Here is a 16,904-nt window from a genome sequence, read left to right on the forward strand (position 1 = left end):
GGTATTGAATCTCTGTTTGTAACGGTGTCGCGATCGATTTTCGACGTCCTATCTAGGATAACAACACACCTCAAGGTAAAATCAACTCTGTCGGCCTGCGACTCTAATCGATCAGCGATCTGTTCTTTTTTTTTAACATGACGATCATGCGAACGTAGATTGATGCATTCGTTATCGACTGTCATTAACTTCTCAGTCTTAATTATGAAAGTAAGAATGGCACACTCGCTACTCTCAAACATCACCGTGGGGAGGCTAGTTCACGACGCTAAGTGACAGCAACTCTATCCCAATTAAGACCTGGGAATACTCGAATGCACAGAGTTTCAGAACGCGACAGCACAGATGGCAATGCTTACTTTCGGGTCTTCAATCCGAATTCGGACTCACCTCGGGCTTTCGCGATGCCGAATTGTGATTGTGTCCATAGATCATAATGAACCTTCAAGCCTTTCTGAGGTGGCGGGAGTAGGACCAATCCGAGTACGATCAATACGATACAGGTTAGTGGGAATGTGGCTAGAAGTATGAATTGAACTATAAATCGTTGATTATTAGCACACCACTCAACCCCATTCTAATCACACCGACTCAGTCACTATTTGAGCCATAATAGCGAAAGTGGGAGTTCGCTCGACTTTACTCAGTTCAGGTAGTAGCTAGATATGCATGCACAACTTCTTCCAACCTCGATGCCCATCGCATCCTCAGGACATGTAATAAGATGAAAGGAAAGAAATGTAATTGAGAAACTCTACACTTTCTCCAAGTCTAATTAGAGATGTGCAGTCCTTAGTCGCCGTCATTACTTGAGATCAGACCTGACTTGTCCGGTGCTCGGCACCGGCAGCTTGAACCCACCAGGGACTTGCTTCTGGAAGACCTGACGCGGATCATACTTCTCGCTCGTTGCAAGAAGCTCTTGCAGAGTACTCTTACTCCGTCGCTCAATGGGATTTTGCCAGCTCTCGGCGTATGTTGCCTGGAGATAGCTCCTGTGTAGCCCCATTTTCTTCGCCTTGGTCTCAGCATCGCCCACCAGCTTCTGTACCGTCTTCTCCACAACTTCATCACTGTCTTTCTCGTTCTCATCGACAGAGACGCCCAAGTGGATGTAGACGAGATTCCCCTGGGTCTGCACCGGGCCCAGAGAGTCGATGGCGCCGTTGCGTTCCGACATGACGCTGGGAACGGGCTGGTATGCCATGGCGACCGCGAAACCGTCGAGGTCGAGAAGGGGGGTGAAAGCCGCGTCGGCGAGCTGGAAGAACTCTTCCATCATGTCCGCCGAGGGCGCGAAGCTGACGGTTGCAAATATCCAGCGCTTCGGGTAGGTTGCCAGCGCAGCATACTCGCGCGAGATGGAGGTAACGTTGTCGACACGGATGGTGTTGGAGGGACCACCAGGAAAAAGAGCCTTCTGTTCAATGGCAAGGAGGGGCTTAAAGACTTCTGGCTCGATGATGGGCGGGTCGCTCTTTGTGTACTGGAGGCTGTTGCCGATGAACCAGCTTCGCGTGGCGTTGCTGAGGACTAGGTTGTTGATGTAGTGCACGTAAGGGTCGTAGGGGTGCATGGAGGCGAGGATCTCGTGGGCCTTGAAGTGTTCTTTGCGCGTGGAGATATCATGGAAAGTCTGGCCGCCCCAGAACTTGCCTTGCGGAAAGGTCTTCATGGTGATGGCAGTAACGACGCCAAAGTTGTTACCGCCGCCGCGGAGGGCCTTCCATAGATCGGGGTGCTGGTTCGCGCTGGCGTGAACAATGTCGCCATTAGCGAGGACTACTTCAAACTCCTCAACCACGTCGCAGATGAAGCCGTAGCGGGGGGAGAAGAAGGAGGTTCCGCAGTTGAGGACGGCGCCGCCCACGCCTACACCCGCGACGCGGGCCCCGAGGGTGCTCAGGTCAAAGGGGTCGAGCTGCTCCGTGACATGGTCCCAGGTTTGGCTGGGGCTCACGGTGATTGTTTTGTGGTCCGCGGAGATACCGGCGGCGGGGATTTTCTTGAGGTCAATGACGATGCCGTTTTCCATGTTGGCGGCGCCCTTGAAGGGAGTGTGGCCGCCACCACGAATAGCAAACTGGCATTTGCCGTCAAAGACTTCAGCCCCGGCTGTGAGTGTGCGGACCGCGAGTGATACGTCGTGGGCTGACTCGGGCATGACTACGCATGCCGGCTTCAGGTCGGCTTCTTTGAGACTGAAGTATGAGCCGATGGAAGACTTGTAAGCTGCGCCATTGGGGAAGGCAACGATGTTGCCCATGGATTTAGCAAGAGCCTCGCACTGTTGGGACAACCAAATCAGTATTATACCTTGCATCGGGGAAAATAAGAGAAAGGCCACTTACACAAGTCGAAGATGAAGCTACGGCTCCGTGAACATTACTTCCCGGGTTGACAATGCTACCACTCAGAGGGGATTGCACAGAGTCACCATAGAAAGACGACAGGCCTGGCAGGCCGAATAGAATCTGTTGGAGACCTGCACCAAACATGCTTGCTAACTCACGAAAATGATCTGGCTATACTGTCAAATGCTGCAATTGACGATGGCAAGGAGAATCATAAGGCGTATTGATCGCGAGGGGAGCTGCGAATTTCATAGCAGTCACAGATCGGGCAATTAATGACTCGGCTTTATCCCTCTCAACGACTCGCCGAGCTTAGTTTGTTTCCCGCCTATTCTAAAGTTGCCTTTTCGGGACAACGGGAAATGGACATACGGTGACTGACGCTCCTGTTCCCGGCCGTGTCCCCGTTCCCCGGCCGGGCCCAAGCTCCTCTGTTGCATCACCGCTGTCGCTCATAAAGTACAAGGAGACGGCATTCATGACATTGATAACTCCTGGAGCTGAAGATCACGAAAAAAACAGAAAAAAACATAGACTGGGAGAAGTGTGAATAGATCTTGAATATCACAACAATGCCCGGCCGTACTACTGATACGCCCATCCGCAAGGTCGCACTAGCCGGCGTAAGTATCTTGTCTTTCACCTGTATCCCAGCGAAAACCAACTGACAAAAACCACAGAAAGGTTACGTAGGCGAAAAGATTTACGATGAACTGGTCAAATCCGAATATGATGTTACTATTCTATCACGATCTAACCCGGAAAACGCGCCAAACGTCCGCGTCGTCGACTATGCCTCCACAAAAAGTCTCACAGAGGCCCTCCGCGGCCAGGACGCAGTCATCTCCGCCATCAACCCCGCAGGATGGCCGCACCAGTACAAATTGATTGACGCCGCCGTTGAAGCTGGCTCGGTGAAGCACTTCATCCCCAGCGACTTTACTTCTCTATCGACAAACCCTGCCGTCGCCGAGTATCCTTATTACAAGGACGCCGTGGCGATCCAGGCGTACCTGAAGAAGAGGGCGGACGAGAGCGGAATGAAGTGGACCATTATCGCCACGGGCCCTCTTCTAGGCTGTGTGCTGAATGGGAACTACATGTACAATTACCAAGAGCAGACCGCTCTGCAGGTCAGCGACGTAACGCATCGTGTCAGCGTGACGCGGAGACCGACGCTCGCAAAGGCTGTCTCGGGCATCTTTGCCAGGTCTCAGGATATGGAGAGCGGCGCATTCTTCATTCAGGACTATACTACATCGCAAAAGGAGATGCTGGATATCGCCGAGAGACTTTCTGGCAAGGCATGGCCTGTTCAACACGTTGACGGCGAGGAGAAGCTCAAGGATGGGCTAGCTATGTTCAGGAGGGCGGATGCAGAAGGGACTACGCCGCCGATTTTTGCTACGTTTCTTGTGATCCACAATACCATCTTTGGCGGAAAGTACAATACTGCTTGGGATGGTAAGGGTAACAAGTTCCTCGAGTTACCTGTCATGTCAAAGGAGGAGTTTGAGGAGCTGATTGCGACGAGAGTCCGGAATGAGCCTATTGATGGTGGGCTGCCCTGGAACTCGGCCCCGAAACCTCGGAATGCGGCCTAGAATGACCGCTGGCAAATGTTTGTTATGTAGCGCTAAGACAACGAATCGAAGGATCAATTCAGAGTCAGTAACTCCTAAGACTGCATTTTTCGTTGTGATAAGATGTTCAAAGCCATTCAGACATAATTGGACTTCGATGCATATGGGAAAACACGTGTTCAGCTACGACAAGTAGCTCTAGGCGCCAAATCGAAAATTCGAGCCTTTCAAAGCGAATTGGGGGAACTGTAAAAGTACCTAGCTCAATTACCTGATAGCCTGCTGTTGATATCGCACTAACTGATACTTTGTCCTCGTTCGCATGAAGAAGACATGTATGGAGTAATAACAATCTAGAAAGCTGCATACTCAAACGACCAAGGAAAGAAAGAAAGAAGAAACACACAACAGCGTGCGAAATCTTTGATAGATGCTACTTCAATTCCAAAGAAGGCGGCTGGAAGCCATTCCACTCCAGATAGTTGGTCGGCACTTGAGGAAACTCATCAATACCGTCCAGCATGACTACACCCATACCGCCAGCGTGATGAGTCTGCACATGACAGTGCAAAAGCCAAGCACCGGGACTTTCCACCTTGTACCTCACCACAGTCCACACAGCAGGCGCGTCGCCCGCGATATCAGGCGTCGTGAAGGTGTCCTGATACGACGGGTCCTCGAAATTGAGGGCCCCGGCCGGCAGAGCCCGCTCCGCTTCCTCGACCGTAGCCCAGGGAAACTTCCCGACCCCGGAGCCGAGGAAGTAGAGCTTGTTGCCGTGCTTGTGGACGGGATGGCTCTGCGCAAAGGGACCTTCAGTCTCTAGGATGATATCGATCCACTCCCCGACCTGGGTTCGGAGGATGAGCTCGCTCTTTGGAACCTCGCTGGGCTGTCTAAAGAGAAAAGGAGGATCTTGTTTCTCGGCTGTGATGTTGTAGACTTCGTGGCCCGACAGACTCCATTCGTATGCTCCGTAAGGGCGGCCTGGTTTCCTCAGGCACAGTTTGAATGTGCGATCCGCGCTGCGAGCCGGCCGTTGTGACGGAAATGGGCGACCCTCTTCGGGCTTGAATGAGCGAATATCGTTAATGAGAGGCTGTCCAGCGTAGTTCATTTTCGGCTGGAGATTTCTTGGTTGATTTGTTGCCCCATCGTATGCTAATTCGGCAAAGCCTCCAAGGATCTGGTTGAGAAGGTCATTGGACATGCGGATCATGTATCGAGCTGGTTCCTGGTCTAGTTTGATCAGGACCGAGATTCGATTGCCATTGCCAACGTAAACACGGTCAGTGACAATAGGCTTGATGTACTGTCCATCGACAGCATAGACATTTAAATCGTGGTTGTCGATAGAAACCTGCAGAGGATATAACCCGCCAACGTTCATAAACGTGAGGGCCGCCCAGCCTTCCTTACTGTCGACATTGGCGGTGAAGTTTCCCTTGGGATTCCTGCCACCTACGCATTTTCGGATTGACTCGGCGGGCAGCTTGCCCAGGTGCACATCGTAGTCACCTTGGAGGGCTTGGATCGGAGGTACACAACCTTTTGCCGTCATATGGTCCTCGCCAAGACCCTGTAGCATCTTGAGAATGATGGGGTTCGTCATGCTGTCCAAAGATTCCGGATCCAGACAATACTGCGATCCGATCCCATTGACAATAATGGCATCTGTGCAGGCGAGATCGAAGTTGGCAATCTCCTCGATGTGGTAAAAATCGTCGAACTTGTACTGACTCCAGTCAGCGAGGAGCAGCGGCTGCATGTTCTGTTCAGCTCTCCGCATCGCCTGTCGTGCCTTCAGGTCCCCGTGGATAAGGTGAAAAGGCCTGTCAGCTTCTGCTAGTGCGTCGATAATGACTGCACCGTAGAGACCATCCATGAGTTGGCCCTTTGAGTGAGCATGGTAGAAGAACGCCCCTGGCTGCTCTGCGGTCCACTGGTAGCGGTACGAGGCACCGGGATGGATTTGGCCTTGAGTGAGTCCCGGCACGCCATCGCTCCAGGGCGTCTTGCGTTGTTCGATGCCGTGAAAGTGGATAGTTGTGTCTTCCTGGAGATAGTTGCGGACTATGATCTCAACCTCATCACCTTGCTTGATGTGTAGAGTAGGGCCGGTGAAACTGTTGTTCACGAGAATGGCATCTCGTGGACCAGCACCAAGAGCGTCTACTTGGCCTGCTGTAAGATGGAGCTCGAAGCGCACAGTGCGTTGTATAGACTGCTGGATGTTGGATGTGCCAGCGTCCAGCGACGTTGCCGATGACCAGCTGGATAATGGCCAGGGTAGAATGTAGGACAGGATGTGAACGGGGTGCATTGTGATGCTCCAGAGAATCGGTTGACTTATTGGAACATAAGACGAGTGTATAGTGTAGACGATCACGTAGAATGATAGAGGATGAAGCTGAGGAAGCTGGTGTAAGTCAAAGTCAAAGGGATGAGAGAGTGAAGCTTGGCCAACGGCATCCCACAGGGGAAGCACATGCGTTGGATACGCTGAAACTTGCCGAACACATGCTACGAAAGGGACCCAACGGGAAATAAAGACCGGTCGGTGCTGAGTCGAGTGACATAACCCCGAACCTCCCCACGACCATCACATCATTTCAGACAACCCTCCAACAAACATACGCTCGTTGTTAGCAGCAGGAGGCTTGTGTCTTTTTTGTATCATATCTACATTTTTCGTTCTTCTTCCCCTGGCCTACCCCAAGAAATGCGTCTGCGATTCATGGTCCCTGCAGCAGTGCTGCTGGGCAGTGTATCAGCCAAAACAATGAGCCAGGCTCTTGTCGACCATGGATCACTCTCGATGCTTCACAGTCTCCTGAAAGACCTGAGTCTATTGGAAAGGTTCGAAACGGCGGAAAGGTCGACGTTTCTGGCAATGACGGATGATGCCCTCGTGGGTCTCGCGAACTGGGGACTGAATATGAGCACCATCGACCCAACGCTTGCCCGAGCCATTCTTGAGTACCACTTTCTCGAGGGAGTCTTCACATCGTCAGACCCTTTACTGAAGGCAGACGTCCAACTCGCCCACTCAGTCTTGCGCCCACCGGTTTTGACAAACGTCACAGATGGTCCAGTGGTGAAGCTCTCCATCATCGACGAATCATTGTGCGCCGAATCTGGCATCCAAAAGGTCATACACATCAACGAGTCTGACATTGCCCACGACAACGGCGTTATACATACCATAGACAGTAACCTCGTTTTGCCGCATAATATCTCGGAGACCACCAACCTGGACAACTTCCACAAGTTCTGGGATATCATTGAGAGGTCAAGAACCAGGGAAGTTCTAGAGGCTATGAAGGACGTGACTGTCTTTTTGCCAGATGACAACGCAGCAAGACAGTGGAGCTCTGCGCTAGAGTCTCTTACTCCGGAACAGCTGGCAACAGTAGTCGAAAATCATGTTGTTCCCAACCGGGTTCTCTATCACAGCGCCTTCTCCGCTGAGGGAAATGAGTACATGACCTTGGGTGGGTTGAAAATTACTGTCAGACATGATTCTAGAGGCAATGTCTTCGTCAACGAAGCAAAGATACTCAAACAAGATGTACTCATTTTCGGTGGCGTCGCTCACATCCTGGACGGGATACTGGTCCCTTTGGGACACAGAGGTAAGTCTATCATTTCCAAAATTGCACAAGTCAAGCTGTTCGAGCTTTGGGATCTAACTCATTTCTACAGATTCCACTTGCCAATCGTTATTCGGTAAGATTCGGACCTACACGGGGTTGCGTTCGACTTCATGGAAGGTCATGGCAAAGACTTTTATTGTTACCACAAGTGCCTTCTCTCTGGCGGTCCTTGCATTCCTCACGGTTAGGAACCGAAGGAGCAAGAGACAGACTATGTCGTTGGCTTGGTCAACAACGAGCTGGGAGAAACATTTACGAGGCATCACCAATGAGAAAGGTCATGAAGGGAGCTTCTAGGTCAACGAATTGCAATTTGAAGTAGACGGATTTCTTAACTCTTAACGATTTTGCTTTGGATGACGTTCGATGATCATTCGCCTTCCTCGGGTCACTAGATTCCGTTCTTGTTGTGGATCTTCCAGTGTTATTACCTCACTACCGCACCTAAAATACAACAACATAGCCATAGTTGCTTCAGTAAACGCCCTTTGCTGCTAATTGATCTCCAAGTCTTCGGTGGTTGTAGCCGCTAAATTCACTCACTGTTTTACAGCCCGTAAAAAGGTACATATTCAGGGGGGGTTTAGCGTCATCATAGGCCTAAACCCTTTTGGCAGGGCCGGAAAGTGATGGAATCCCTGACGTTACCGTTACGCTTTGTCGATGTATGGCCCGACAGTGACTAGGTTTCGGGGATGGTTTGCCGAACCCAACACCGCCAACACTCTCGGGGAACTCAGCATATCCATACCTATACTGCTTCGTACTGTTGACCGGTGTTTCCTACTCGCTTTCAAATGGCTTTCTTTTCGTTTGTGCAAAACGTGGGAACGGTGCTATGGTCTAATCATAGGTCCCGTTCTAGTGATACGGTAGAACTAGTCCGCCTTCTTAGGCACCGCATTCCTGAGATCAACCGGTAAGCATCCTCATTTGAAGTACAGGAAAGACCAGGATATCTATGCAAAGACTCGGGCGGTGAATCTTTGGAACATACCGGGATTAAAGCCCACCCCTGTTAATTGCAAGTTACCGCTTCAACGGCAACTATTGTGCGAGGTGTAAGACGGCGGACGGGTTTCCAGCGGCCGGGCTGTTCATCTACAATCCGACCGACGGTTGCCGTATCCCCCGCGGAGGGCCCCTGCAACTAGGTAGAGCAGCATTAGGCCCTCTATCTCTCTAGGTTGAGATCACTATCATATCCCCCAAGCCCTCCATTCAAGAACAGCTGGAATGACTTGGGCCACAGTTCGCTAGTCGTGACCTTGAGTAGGAATCTAACCGACCCTATTTTCGTTCACCATTCTCTCTTCGAAGTCAATCTCTTTACTCTTCGCTTCTGTTAGTACATTTAATCTTTGTTCCATTCAATCCGACGCAAGGTGCACATCCACTATGGCGCCTCCAGCAGACGCAAGCCCAGCAGGTACATACGCAGATGAGCCACTGTCCCTTGACGAGCAAGTCATCGCCAAGATCCAGGGCGGTGACTTCATCGTCGACTGGCTCGGCCCAGACGACAAGGGCTGCCCGCAGAACCTGCCCACGCCCCGGAAATGGCTTATCACGCTAGTACTGGCTCTGTACGTTCTATCGACGACCTTCTCGTCGTCCGTGTTCAGCGCCGCTGCCGGCGTGACGGCCGCGGAGTATAACACCACGGTGCAGAATATGGTCTTTGGTGGTACTTCGCTCTTCATGCTTGGGTTTGCCGTTGGTCCCATCGTCTTTGGGTATGATGTCCTTTTCCCCTGCGGGCCTTTGCAACGGTCTGAGAACGTACATGAGCTAACGACTTACACCTACCTGTCAGGCCTCTTTCAGAACGTTATGGGAGAAAGCGCCCCCTGATGGTCGGCTACGTAACATTCGCCCTGCTCCAGCTCCCGGCAGCCAGCGCCCAAAGCCTATGCACAATCTTCGTCTTCCGCTTCCTGCAGGGCATCTTTGGCGCCGCGCCGTCCGCCATTCTCAGCGGCACGCTCGCCGACATTTGGACCCCAAAGCAGCGGGGCTTCGCCATGCCCTGTACGGGCACCTTCCTCATGATCGGGCCCGTCCTCGGCCCCATGATCGGCTCCATTATCGTCAAGAGTCCCCTGCTGGGCTGGCGCTGGATCTTCAACGTTACGGCTATCTTCACGCTGTCAGTTGCTGTTGTCACGTACCCAGCTTTAACTGAGACGTATTCCCCCATTCTTCTAGAGAGACGAGCAAAGCGGATGCGTCATATGACACGTAACTGGGCTCTACGGGCGAAGTCTGAAGAGCAGGAGAGCAGTCTCAATGATATTGTCGAGAAGTGTCTTTCACGTCCGGCAAAGATGCTGTTTTTGGAGCCTATTCTCTTGTTGATGTCTACTTACATCTCTGTGGTTTTCGGTATGTCTATTCACTTGAAAACACTTGCGGTCAAACTTTCACTGACGAGATTCCAGGGCTCATGTACATCTTCTTCCTAGCCTATCCAATGTCCTTTGAACGCGAGCGCCACTGGAACTCCACTTCAGCCGGCCTCCCGCTCCTCTCCATCTTGCTGGGCACGATCCTCGGCGGCGCCCTCATCATAGCGACCGTCAACACCAAGCTATCACCGGACCCCAAAGCCGGCCGCCCCCAGGAGAACAGGCTCTTGCTGATGATGATTGGGACAGTCTGCCTGCCGGTCGGCATGTTCTGGTTCGCAGCGACGAGTTCACCGTCAACGGACCCCTGGCCGCAGATCGTTGCGGGCGTTCCTATCGGCATTGGTATTATCTTGATCAATATGCAGGGGATGAATTACATTGTCGACTGCTACGGGATCAACTCTAACTCGGCGATCGCCGCCAACACATTCATGCGATCGCTCTTCGCATCTGGATTCCCGGTTTTTGCGTAAGCCTTCCACCCTCCACTCGGGTTTTTCCCTGGCGTATTGCTGCGCTCTTTGCTGACCTGTCTTCAAAGCACTTCTATGTACACTTCCATCGGCGTCGCTCGTGCAACCTCGCTGCTGGCTCTGTTTGGCGTGGTTCTGGCACCCATCCCATTCCTCTTCTATCACTACGGGGACAAGATCCGAGCTCGCAGCAAGTGGTCGCCTTCATACGGACGATGAGACTTGGAGACCGTGAATACGTTTCTCAAGCTGGAAACTGCTAGATCTTTACTGAGCAAGCCGATGGTGGTTATAGTGGTTATGGTAGTTTAAAGATTGGTCCTGTTCGAGGTGCTGCTTGCGGAACGCCTATAAGCGAAGCTTTCGTTGAGGAAAATCATGTTGAAAAGAAAGGCAGCATAGACGTATTAACCAGTCTTCGTTCTTGTATTAAATTCTCCCCATATTTTAAAGGACCTTCTTGGTGATCTCAAATGCCATGGTGAAAGTTCGTGTATGCATCGATTGATTTTTTCCCTACTTTCATACTCACTCTTCTCAAAACTTGTACCATATTTAGCTCCGAGAATAACAACTGCACTTGAAGTAGAAGACTTCCACATCTTCATAAGTATGAGAAGAGGTTCGACAGTTGAACTACTGTTTTCTACGTATTCCGCACATAGACCAGCATGGACAAGACGAAAGTCATGGACGAAGGAAATTGAAGGATCACATGTTCTGATAGAAACTTGCATTCGCCTAGTCAAACTCAATCATATGCTACAATCTACTTTGATCTCTGCACGGTACAGATCGTTCCCTTGGACCATTACTCGCAGCTCTGGTCTTCCCAGAAAAGGAAGAATCTAGTCTCGATGCTCCGCCTCGCAGGGCCGATATCATCAGGGGTAGGGAAAGCGCTGTGCGGAGTGCGTCTAGCCCTGCCATCCTTCTTAGAGTCAAAGATCTTGATGAGAATAACATCGTCCCTCGTCATACCGCCCCGGAACCACCACTTGTGCTGATCGGGTGTCTCGGGCGGCGCAATCTGCCACATGTGGTTCTCGGTAGGCTTGTGAGGCCAACGGAAGGGCACGCAATGCATGGTATCGTGGAGCTCGTCGTCGCGAACAGACCTAGCATCGCATAGGGCCAAAGGCTCGCGGTGGACCTCGTCCATGGGTCTCCAGAGGTTGACGATGGCCCAGCGGTGCTTGCCGTCGTGCTTGGCGCCTTCTCCAGGAGGGAGGTCGTCATAGAGGCGGCGCTTGGCACCGAGGTCGGACTGGTCGATGTGGACGAAGCGGGCGGAGAGCAGGCCGCCGTCTGTCATAGCCATGTCTGGTTTGTCTTTATCCTCTTCGGGGTCGGCGCTCTCCCATTGGCGCTGGCGGATGATGTGGGAGATGACGCGGACGTCACTTGCCCCGGTCCTGGTTTTTGGGTCAGTTAAAATTGCCAGTTATCTCTCTCTGAGGGGCACTTACAGCTTTTTCATAAACTCCTCACACTCAGCGTTGTAGATCTTGTTGAGCTTCTCGTCAATGGGACTCCACGGGAAGTCTTTATAAGAAGTAGGGAAGTGCTCGAATTGGAAGCCAGTCTTATCAAGGCTGAACTCGGATTCCTTGCCACGAGCGTTATAGATCTTGACAGGTCGCGGGTCATACTTGCGGCGCATCTGAGCAAATGTGCCACCCCAGATCATTTCGTCGCCGCCCTTGGTGGGGCAGAGACGATAATTGAGGGTTGCATCGTAAGACTCCTTGTTCAAGTTGTAGACACCAACGAGCTTTGCGCGCTCCTCGCTGTCTTTTTCCGCGAGCTCAGTCGCGGTGTACTCGATCTTGTCTCCAGAGACTTTGAGCTTTCTCTTGACCTCGGTGTCAAGGAAGGCAAGCTCGTCCTTTGTGGCGTAGTTTAGTTCAAGAGTAGGCATGATGGGCAAGGTATTATTTGTGTAGACTAATGAGCTTTATTGACGAAGTGACGCGGATTTCCGATGAACGCCTGCACAAGCCGACCTTTAATATCCAAATATCTAACAGTTTGCGGTGCTTCGGAGGTAGCAGTAGGCCTTCCGATGCTTCTACTAATTACGGTCTTCGTGTCGCCGGCGCAGCAAGTGCCGAACTGTGTTCCCTGGTTCATGCGGTGATTGAGTTCCCGGTCGGTGTGCACAGGGCCTGGGTTTCGATGGAAGGTGTTGCCGGTGGATACAAGCAAGTACCCCTACGATCCCGTAGTCTTGCAATTGCACTTCTGGGCCAGATCCGGGTATATCAAGGATGAGACGAAGATCGCGATGCAAAAGGAGCTCACTTAGCTGCCTCTTAAACTTATCCGAAGTGCATAAAATTGTTTGTTCCGAGGACATGGGGTGGTTAGATAGCAGTGGGTAACTTTACTGAACCCGCCCAAAGCTACGAATCGGGTGGGATACGCCACTAGCTTTTGCAATTCTCGGGCACGCAGCTCTATCAAATTCCGCGAGCGTGCTGTGGAAACTCTTACTCGATGTAAAGATGGGCGATCAAGACAAATTTGAGCTAGAGGCCCGGGTTAAATGTCAGTCATCTATGTCTGTTACGACAAGGCCAAGTTGTATGCATCACTACGAAGCGACAGCGATTGTCCATATTCGTTGGGGGCCGGAAATGTTACCATAACACACAGAGTACTTCTTCGTAGTGTACATAAGAATAAAAAATAATTGTCACAGGCACGAAAACATATGCACGAAGACATGAAGAAATGCTTATGAAGGGAATTTGGATGAACTTTAGGACTAGTTGGAAATAAATGACAATTTTGTTCCCTCGATCAACCTTTCAGAATGTATAGTGTTCTGCCCAACCCACAACACAGCTAAATCAAACATCAGCAACCGAGGGAGCCAAGTGGTATTGACTGGTGTTCAACTTACCGACTCCGGCTCATATCAGCGAAGTTGAAATGATCGGGAATGAATTTGCCCAAGAAGTCAGGGTCATCACGCATCTTCTCTATGCACCCGATATTAGGTACGATTATTGAGATGACCGAATCGTAATCCAACAGCATGGCGCTAGGTGCATCAGGAAACAGCTTTTTGAAGTCTGTTTTCGCAGATGCATCGTTGTGGGTCTGCTCACGTTGTTCTCCTGTTAGACAATCCGCTGTGTAGACATGGCCGCCACATGAACACAGGATGTTCAACATACCACAGTGTAGGATACAGCCCCATATCTCTCTAGCAGTGGTTTGATGATTGGAGTATTCACGCTTTCAATGTGGTTGTGGTGGCTCTGCTCATCTTGGTCTGCTTTCTTGTAGACATAGATGCTGTAAGCAAAGTTGCGCTTCGGCTGTTCGAGGGAGCCCATGCTGTGTGATTTTGTAGTTACTTGATTTGTCGGAATGAAAACTTCAGAGATCTCAACCGCGGCTCCCACTCCAGACTCCACTAGGGGGGGGCATCACTTTTTAGATGCTGGCAGTAATCTTTCGAATTTGACTTCTCCTTCTTACGTTCTGCCCCAAGCTCCAAGCTCCCATTCAGTTTACACATACATTCGTTGGCAACATGCCTGCTGTGCGCCCCTAGCGCCGAGTCGGGCACTACGAGAGTTCACAGTTCCCCGGCCCGGTTATCATGGACGGGAAACACCGCCCACACCAAAGCTATGAACTGCTAGATCGTTTACCTGCCGATTGTCCCAGCTTAGTCGACGGCAAAAGTCCCGATCTCGCGCAGTTATAGTTGAGAGGACAAAGTGTGCAATTGCCGGCTCGACATTGGGACCACGAAGATAACCACCGCGACTGTTCTTTTGACCTAACTTGCTTTCTTAAGATGATATAAATGCCAAATTCCCTAGACTCTTGGTTCGTTTTTTGATCACCCAACTCTTCAGTCAACACATAGGCCAGACAATCGTCTATTGTTCACTGCAGCACCACCGCCTCCTCCATCCACCTTTCGATAGTCAGCATCTCATATTTCATTTCCACAACTCTTCACAATGCCTGACTGCAAGATTGTTCTCATCACTGGCGCCAACAAGGGCCTTGGATACCAAGCAGTCAAGACATTGCTTGGGTCCAAGCAAAAGTACCACGTCTTCCTAGGCAGCCGTGACTTTGCCAAGGGAAAGGCCGCCGCTGAGACTGCCGCGGCAGAGGTCAAGTCTCACAGCACCGTCGAGCCACTCCAGCTCGATGTTGAAAGCGACGACTCCATTAGAGAGGCGTACGAGACTGTCGCAAGCAAGGTTGATAGGATTGATGCACTCGTCAACAACGCAGGTATGCTTCTTCTACTAGGCTTATAAGTGGCTCGTTAGCTAATCTTTCTTTCTACCTAGGCGTCATGCTTGATCAGCAAATTGAGCGCGGCAACATGACTGTCCGTGAGGCCTATAATAAGTCCTGGGACATCAATGTTACCGGACCCCACATCATCGCCGACACATTCCTCCCGCTCTTGCTCAAGTCCTCTGACCCAAGACTCATCTTCAACACTAGCGGTGTCTCCTCTCTGGCAAACGCGGCAGACTCGTCCCACTTTACCTACAGGGTCCCGCCCGCAGGTACCTCCAAGCCTGTTGGAACCATCTCTTACAGGGCTGCCAAGGTCGGCCTCAACATGGTCATGCTTGAGTGGGTGCGCATGTTGAAGAATGACGGCGTCAAGGTCTGGTGCGTTGCTCCGGGCTTCTTCGCCACTGACATTGGCGAGGGTGACCCGGAGTCTATGAAGAAGATGGGTGCCGGAGAACCTTCGGCTGGTGGGAAGGCACTTGTCGATGTTGTTGAAGGAAAGAGAGATGCCGATGTTGGAAAGGTGGTGAACATGGCGGTTTACGGCACGCCTGTGCAGCCTTGGTAGTGGAGGAGTAAAATATCGAAACAACGAAATAAACATGAAGCTTTCTAGCTACAACGCACCTCTATGACAGATCCAGTACAATAGTAAGCTTTCTTGAAAACTATCAACGCAGCTCTATAAGCTTAATAAGCGTTCAAGTTTTCTGGGTTGATAATGCTTGGCCAAGAGCCTGACCAATTGCTTTGAAGTTTGCCTGCATCATCAATGCTTTCTGCCTAGGTAAATCTAGGTACCTCACGACAACTGAAGTACCGATGAACTCCAATCACGCAATACAACATGAAATTTTGCAAGCTTCTTAACAATTCAATTCTGGAGCAAAGATGAGTCTGCAATTGCAACGCAAACCCGCTGTATGTTCAGATGCGAATCGAATCGGAGAACCCAGTTACGTCGGTCATCGCAGCAGTTTTGCTCCACGTCAACTACCTCGAAACTACCAGCCTTGCCTAATCTTGATAGTTTTTTTTATTCCTTTCGGTCCTCTCAATTCACATATCTTTCTAACCACTGAATCCATACGCTGACAAGCTTTTCTACTCCAATTCCTGATCCTCCCAGAATACAAGGCATCTGATCTCAATACTCTCCCGTGGCTGTCCAGCATCCTTAGGTGTCTGGATTGCAGTGTGCGGCACACGTCTAGCTCTTCCATCTACCTTGGTGTCAAAGATCTTGATCAACAGTGCCTCATCTGGGGTCATGTTGCTAGCATAGTACCACTTATGCTGAGGGCTCGATATCATATGCCACTGCTCATTATCTTTGTTGATGATGTTGGGCGGCTTTCCAAGGACAATGCGAGTAGTGACAGGCCGAAGGTCAGACTCCTCGACGCTCCGCGCATCACAGACTGCCAGTGGCTCACGTTGCACCAACTTGAGTGGGTGCCAGACGTTGATGATTCCCCAACGGGTCTTCGTCTTAGCACGAAGCATCTCAGCTTCAGGAAGCCGATCAAGCACCACTTCCGCGCCCTTGTATGATTGATCTAGTCTGCGTGAGTACTGTGTTCTGTAATGGCCATTAAGCGACTTCACTCACCGACGTGAATGAACATGGCGGGTGGCTGCATGTTTAGGACTTGGGAGTCAGGAAGGTCATCCGGGATGTTAAGGATCTTCTCGTGAGGATCTCGGCGTATCACATGAGGGGCAAATGGGTGAACATATGTAGCACCGGAGCTACATAGTTTGTTAATCCGTTTGCATCGTAAATAGAACTTGTATAGTCTTACTGTCTCATCAAGAGCTCTTGAATATCCTTCCGAAGCTGGTCGGGGAGACCAAATCGGTAGTCCCCCTCCCAGCCCCTTTCTTGAACAGTGCTCTCCACAACCTTGAAGCCCTGAATATCGAGACTGAACTCTTCGTCGCATTTCCGTATGTCTGTAACCGTGACGAGCTGCCGATTGTACTTGGTGCGCTGAAAGCCCACGGTGGCGATCATTTGCACGGGGAATGCCTCGCCCTTAGGGGGCGGTTGGTGGTAGTTGACATAGGCCTCGACGGACTCTGGCTTCTGAGTGGAATGAGGCATGTTTGCAGAAAACAATGATAACTTGCTACGACGAGT

At 51.0% G+C, this 16,904-nt stretch overlaps 9 protein-coding genes across 9 annotated transcripts; 4 read left to right on the plus strand and 5 right to left on the minus strand.

Annotated features, from left to right (window-relative positions):
• Positions 1-805: 805 nt before the first annotated feature.
• Positions 806-2,164, minus strand: BDP55DRAFT_541189 (FAD binding domain-containing protein; the record flags this gene model as incomplete). The annotated part of the gene is made up of 1 exon (XM_060568194.1): positions 806-2,164. The coding sequence occupies one exon, from the start codon at positions 2,162-2,164 to the stop codon at positions 806-808; it is 1,359 nt and encodes a 452-aa protein (XP_060435910.1).
• Positions 2,165-2,926: 762 nt separating this feature from the next.
• BDP55DRAFT_626804 (uncharacterized protein) lies at positions 2,927-3,958 on the plus strand (the record flags this gene model as incomplete). Its single annotated transcript, XM_060571673.1, has 2 exons — positions 2,927-2,977; positions 3,035-3,958. The coding sequence occupies 2 exons, from the start codon at positions 2,927-2,929 to the stop codon at positions 3,956-3,958; spliced, it is 975 nt and encodes a 324-aa protein (XP_060435911.1).
• A 412-nt stretch (positions 3,959-4,370) lies between these two features.
• Positions 4,371-6,260, minus strand: BDP55DRAFT_690105 (multicopper oxidase; the record flags this gene model as incomplete). Its single annotated transcript, XM_060576819.1, has 1 exon — positions 4,371-6,260. The coding sequence occupies one exon, from the start codon at positions 6,258-6,260 to the stop codon at positions 4,371-4,373; it is 1,890 nt and encodes a 629-aa protein (XP_060435912.1).
• A 286-nt stretch (positions 6,261-6,546) lies between these two features.
• Positions 6,547-7,890, plus strand: BDP55DRAFT_764020 (MFP1 protein; the record flags this gene model as incomplete). Its single annotated transcript, XM_060580913.1, has 2 exons — positions 6,547-7,572; positions 7,643-7,890. Exons 1-2 carry the CDS (start codon positions 6,660-6,662, stop codon positions 7,888-7,890), a joined length of 1,161 nt encoding a protein of 386 aa, XP_060435913.1. The 5' UTR covers positions 6,547-6,659.
• Positions 7,891-8,991: 1,101 nt separating this feature from the next.
• On the plus strand, positions 8,992-10,930 carry BDP55DRAFT_600613 (MFS transporter; the record flags this gene model as incomplete). The annotated part of the gene is made up of 4 exons (XM_060571051.1): positions 8,992-9,329; positions 9,410-9,978; positions 10,035-10,473; positions 10,546-10,930. 4 exons carry the CDS (start codon positions 8,992-8,994, stop codon positions 10,694-10,696), a joined length of 1,497 nt encoding a protein of 498 aa, XP_060435914.1. The 3' UTR covers positions 10,697-10,930.
• Positions 10,931-11,288: 358 nt separating this feature from the next.
• On the minus strand, positions 11,289-12,398 carry BDP55DRAFT_690108 (uncharacterized protein; the record flags this gene model as incomplete). The annotated part of the gene is made up of 2 exons (XM_060576820.1): positions 11,289-11,892; positions 11,947-12,398. The coding sequence occupies 2 exons, from the start codon at positions 12,396-12,398 to the stop codon at positions 11,289-11,291; spliced, it is 1,056 nt and encodes a 351-aa protein (XP_060435915.1).
• An 892-nt stretch (positions 12,399-13,290) lies between these two features.
• Positions 13,291-13,824, minus strand: BDP55DRAFT_723754 (uncharacterized protein; the record flags this gene model as incomplete). The annotated part of the gene is made up of 3 exons (XM_060578789.1): positions 13,291-13,327; positions 13,386-13,585; positions 13,663-13,824. 3 exons carry the CDS (start codon positions 13,822-13,824, stop codon positions 13,291-13,293), a joined length of 399 nt encoding a protein of 132 aa, XP_060435916.1.
• A 639-nt stretch (positions 13,825-14,463) lies between these two features.
• BDP55DRAFT_540599 (short-chain dehydrogenase) lies at positions 14,464-15,329 on the plus strand (the record flags this gene model as incomplete). Its single annotated transcript, XM_060568136.1, has 2 exons — positions 14,464-14,746; positions 14,806-15,329. 2 exons carry the CDS (start codon positions 14,464-14,466, stop codon positions 15,327-15,329), a joined length of 807 nt encoding a protein of 268 aa, XP_060435917.1.
• A 536-nt stretch (positions 15,330-15,865) lies between these two features.
• On the minus strand, positions 15,866-16,868 carry BDP55DRAFT_690111 (GA4 desaturase; the record flags this gene model as incomplete). The annotated part of the gene is made up of 3 exons (XM_060576821.1): positions 15,866-16,320; positions 16,374-16,513; positions 16,567-16,868. The coding sequence occupies 3 exons, from the start codon at positions 16,866-16,868 to the stop codon at positions 15,866-15,868; spliced, it is 897 nt and encodes a 298-aa protein (XP_060435918.1).
• Positions 16,869-16,904: the final 36 nt, after the last annotated feature.

The sequence above is a fragment of the Colletotrichum godetiae genome, assembly GCF_030913485.1.
Source record: "Colletotrichum godetiae strain CBS 193.32 chromosome Unknown BDP55scaffold_3, whole genome shotgun sequence".
NCBI lineage: Eukaryota > Fungi > Ascomycota > Sordariomycetes > Glomerellales > Glomerellaceae > Colletotrichum > Colletotrichum godetiae.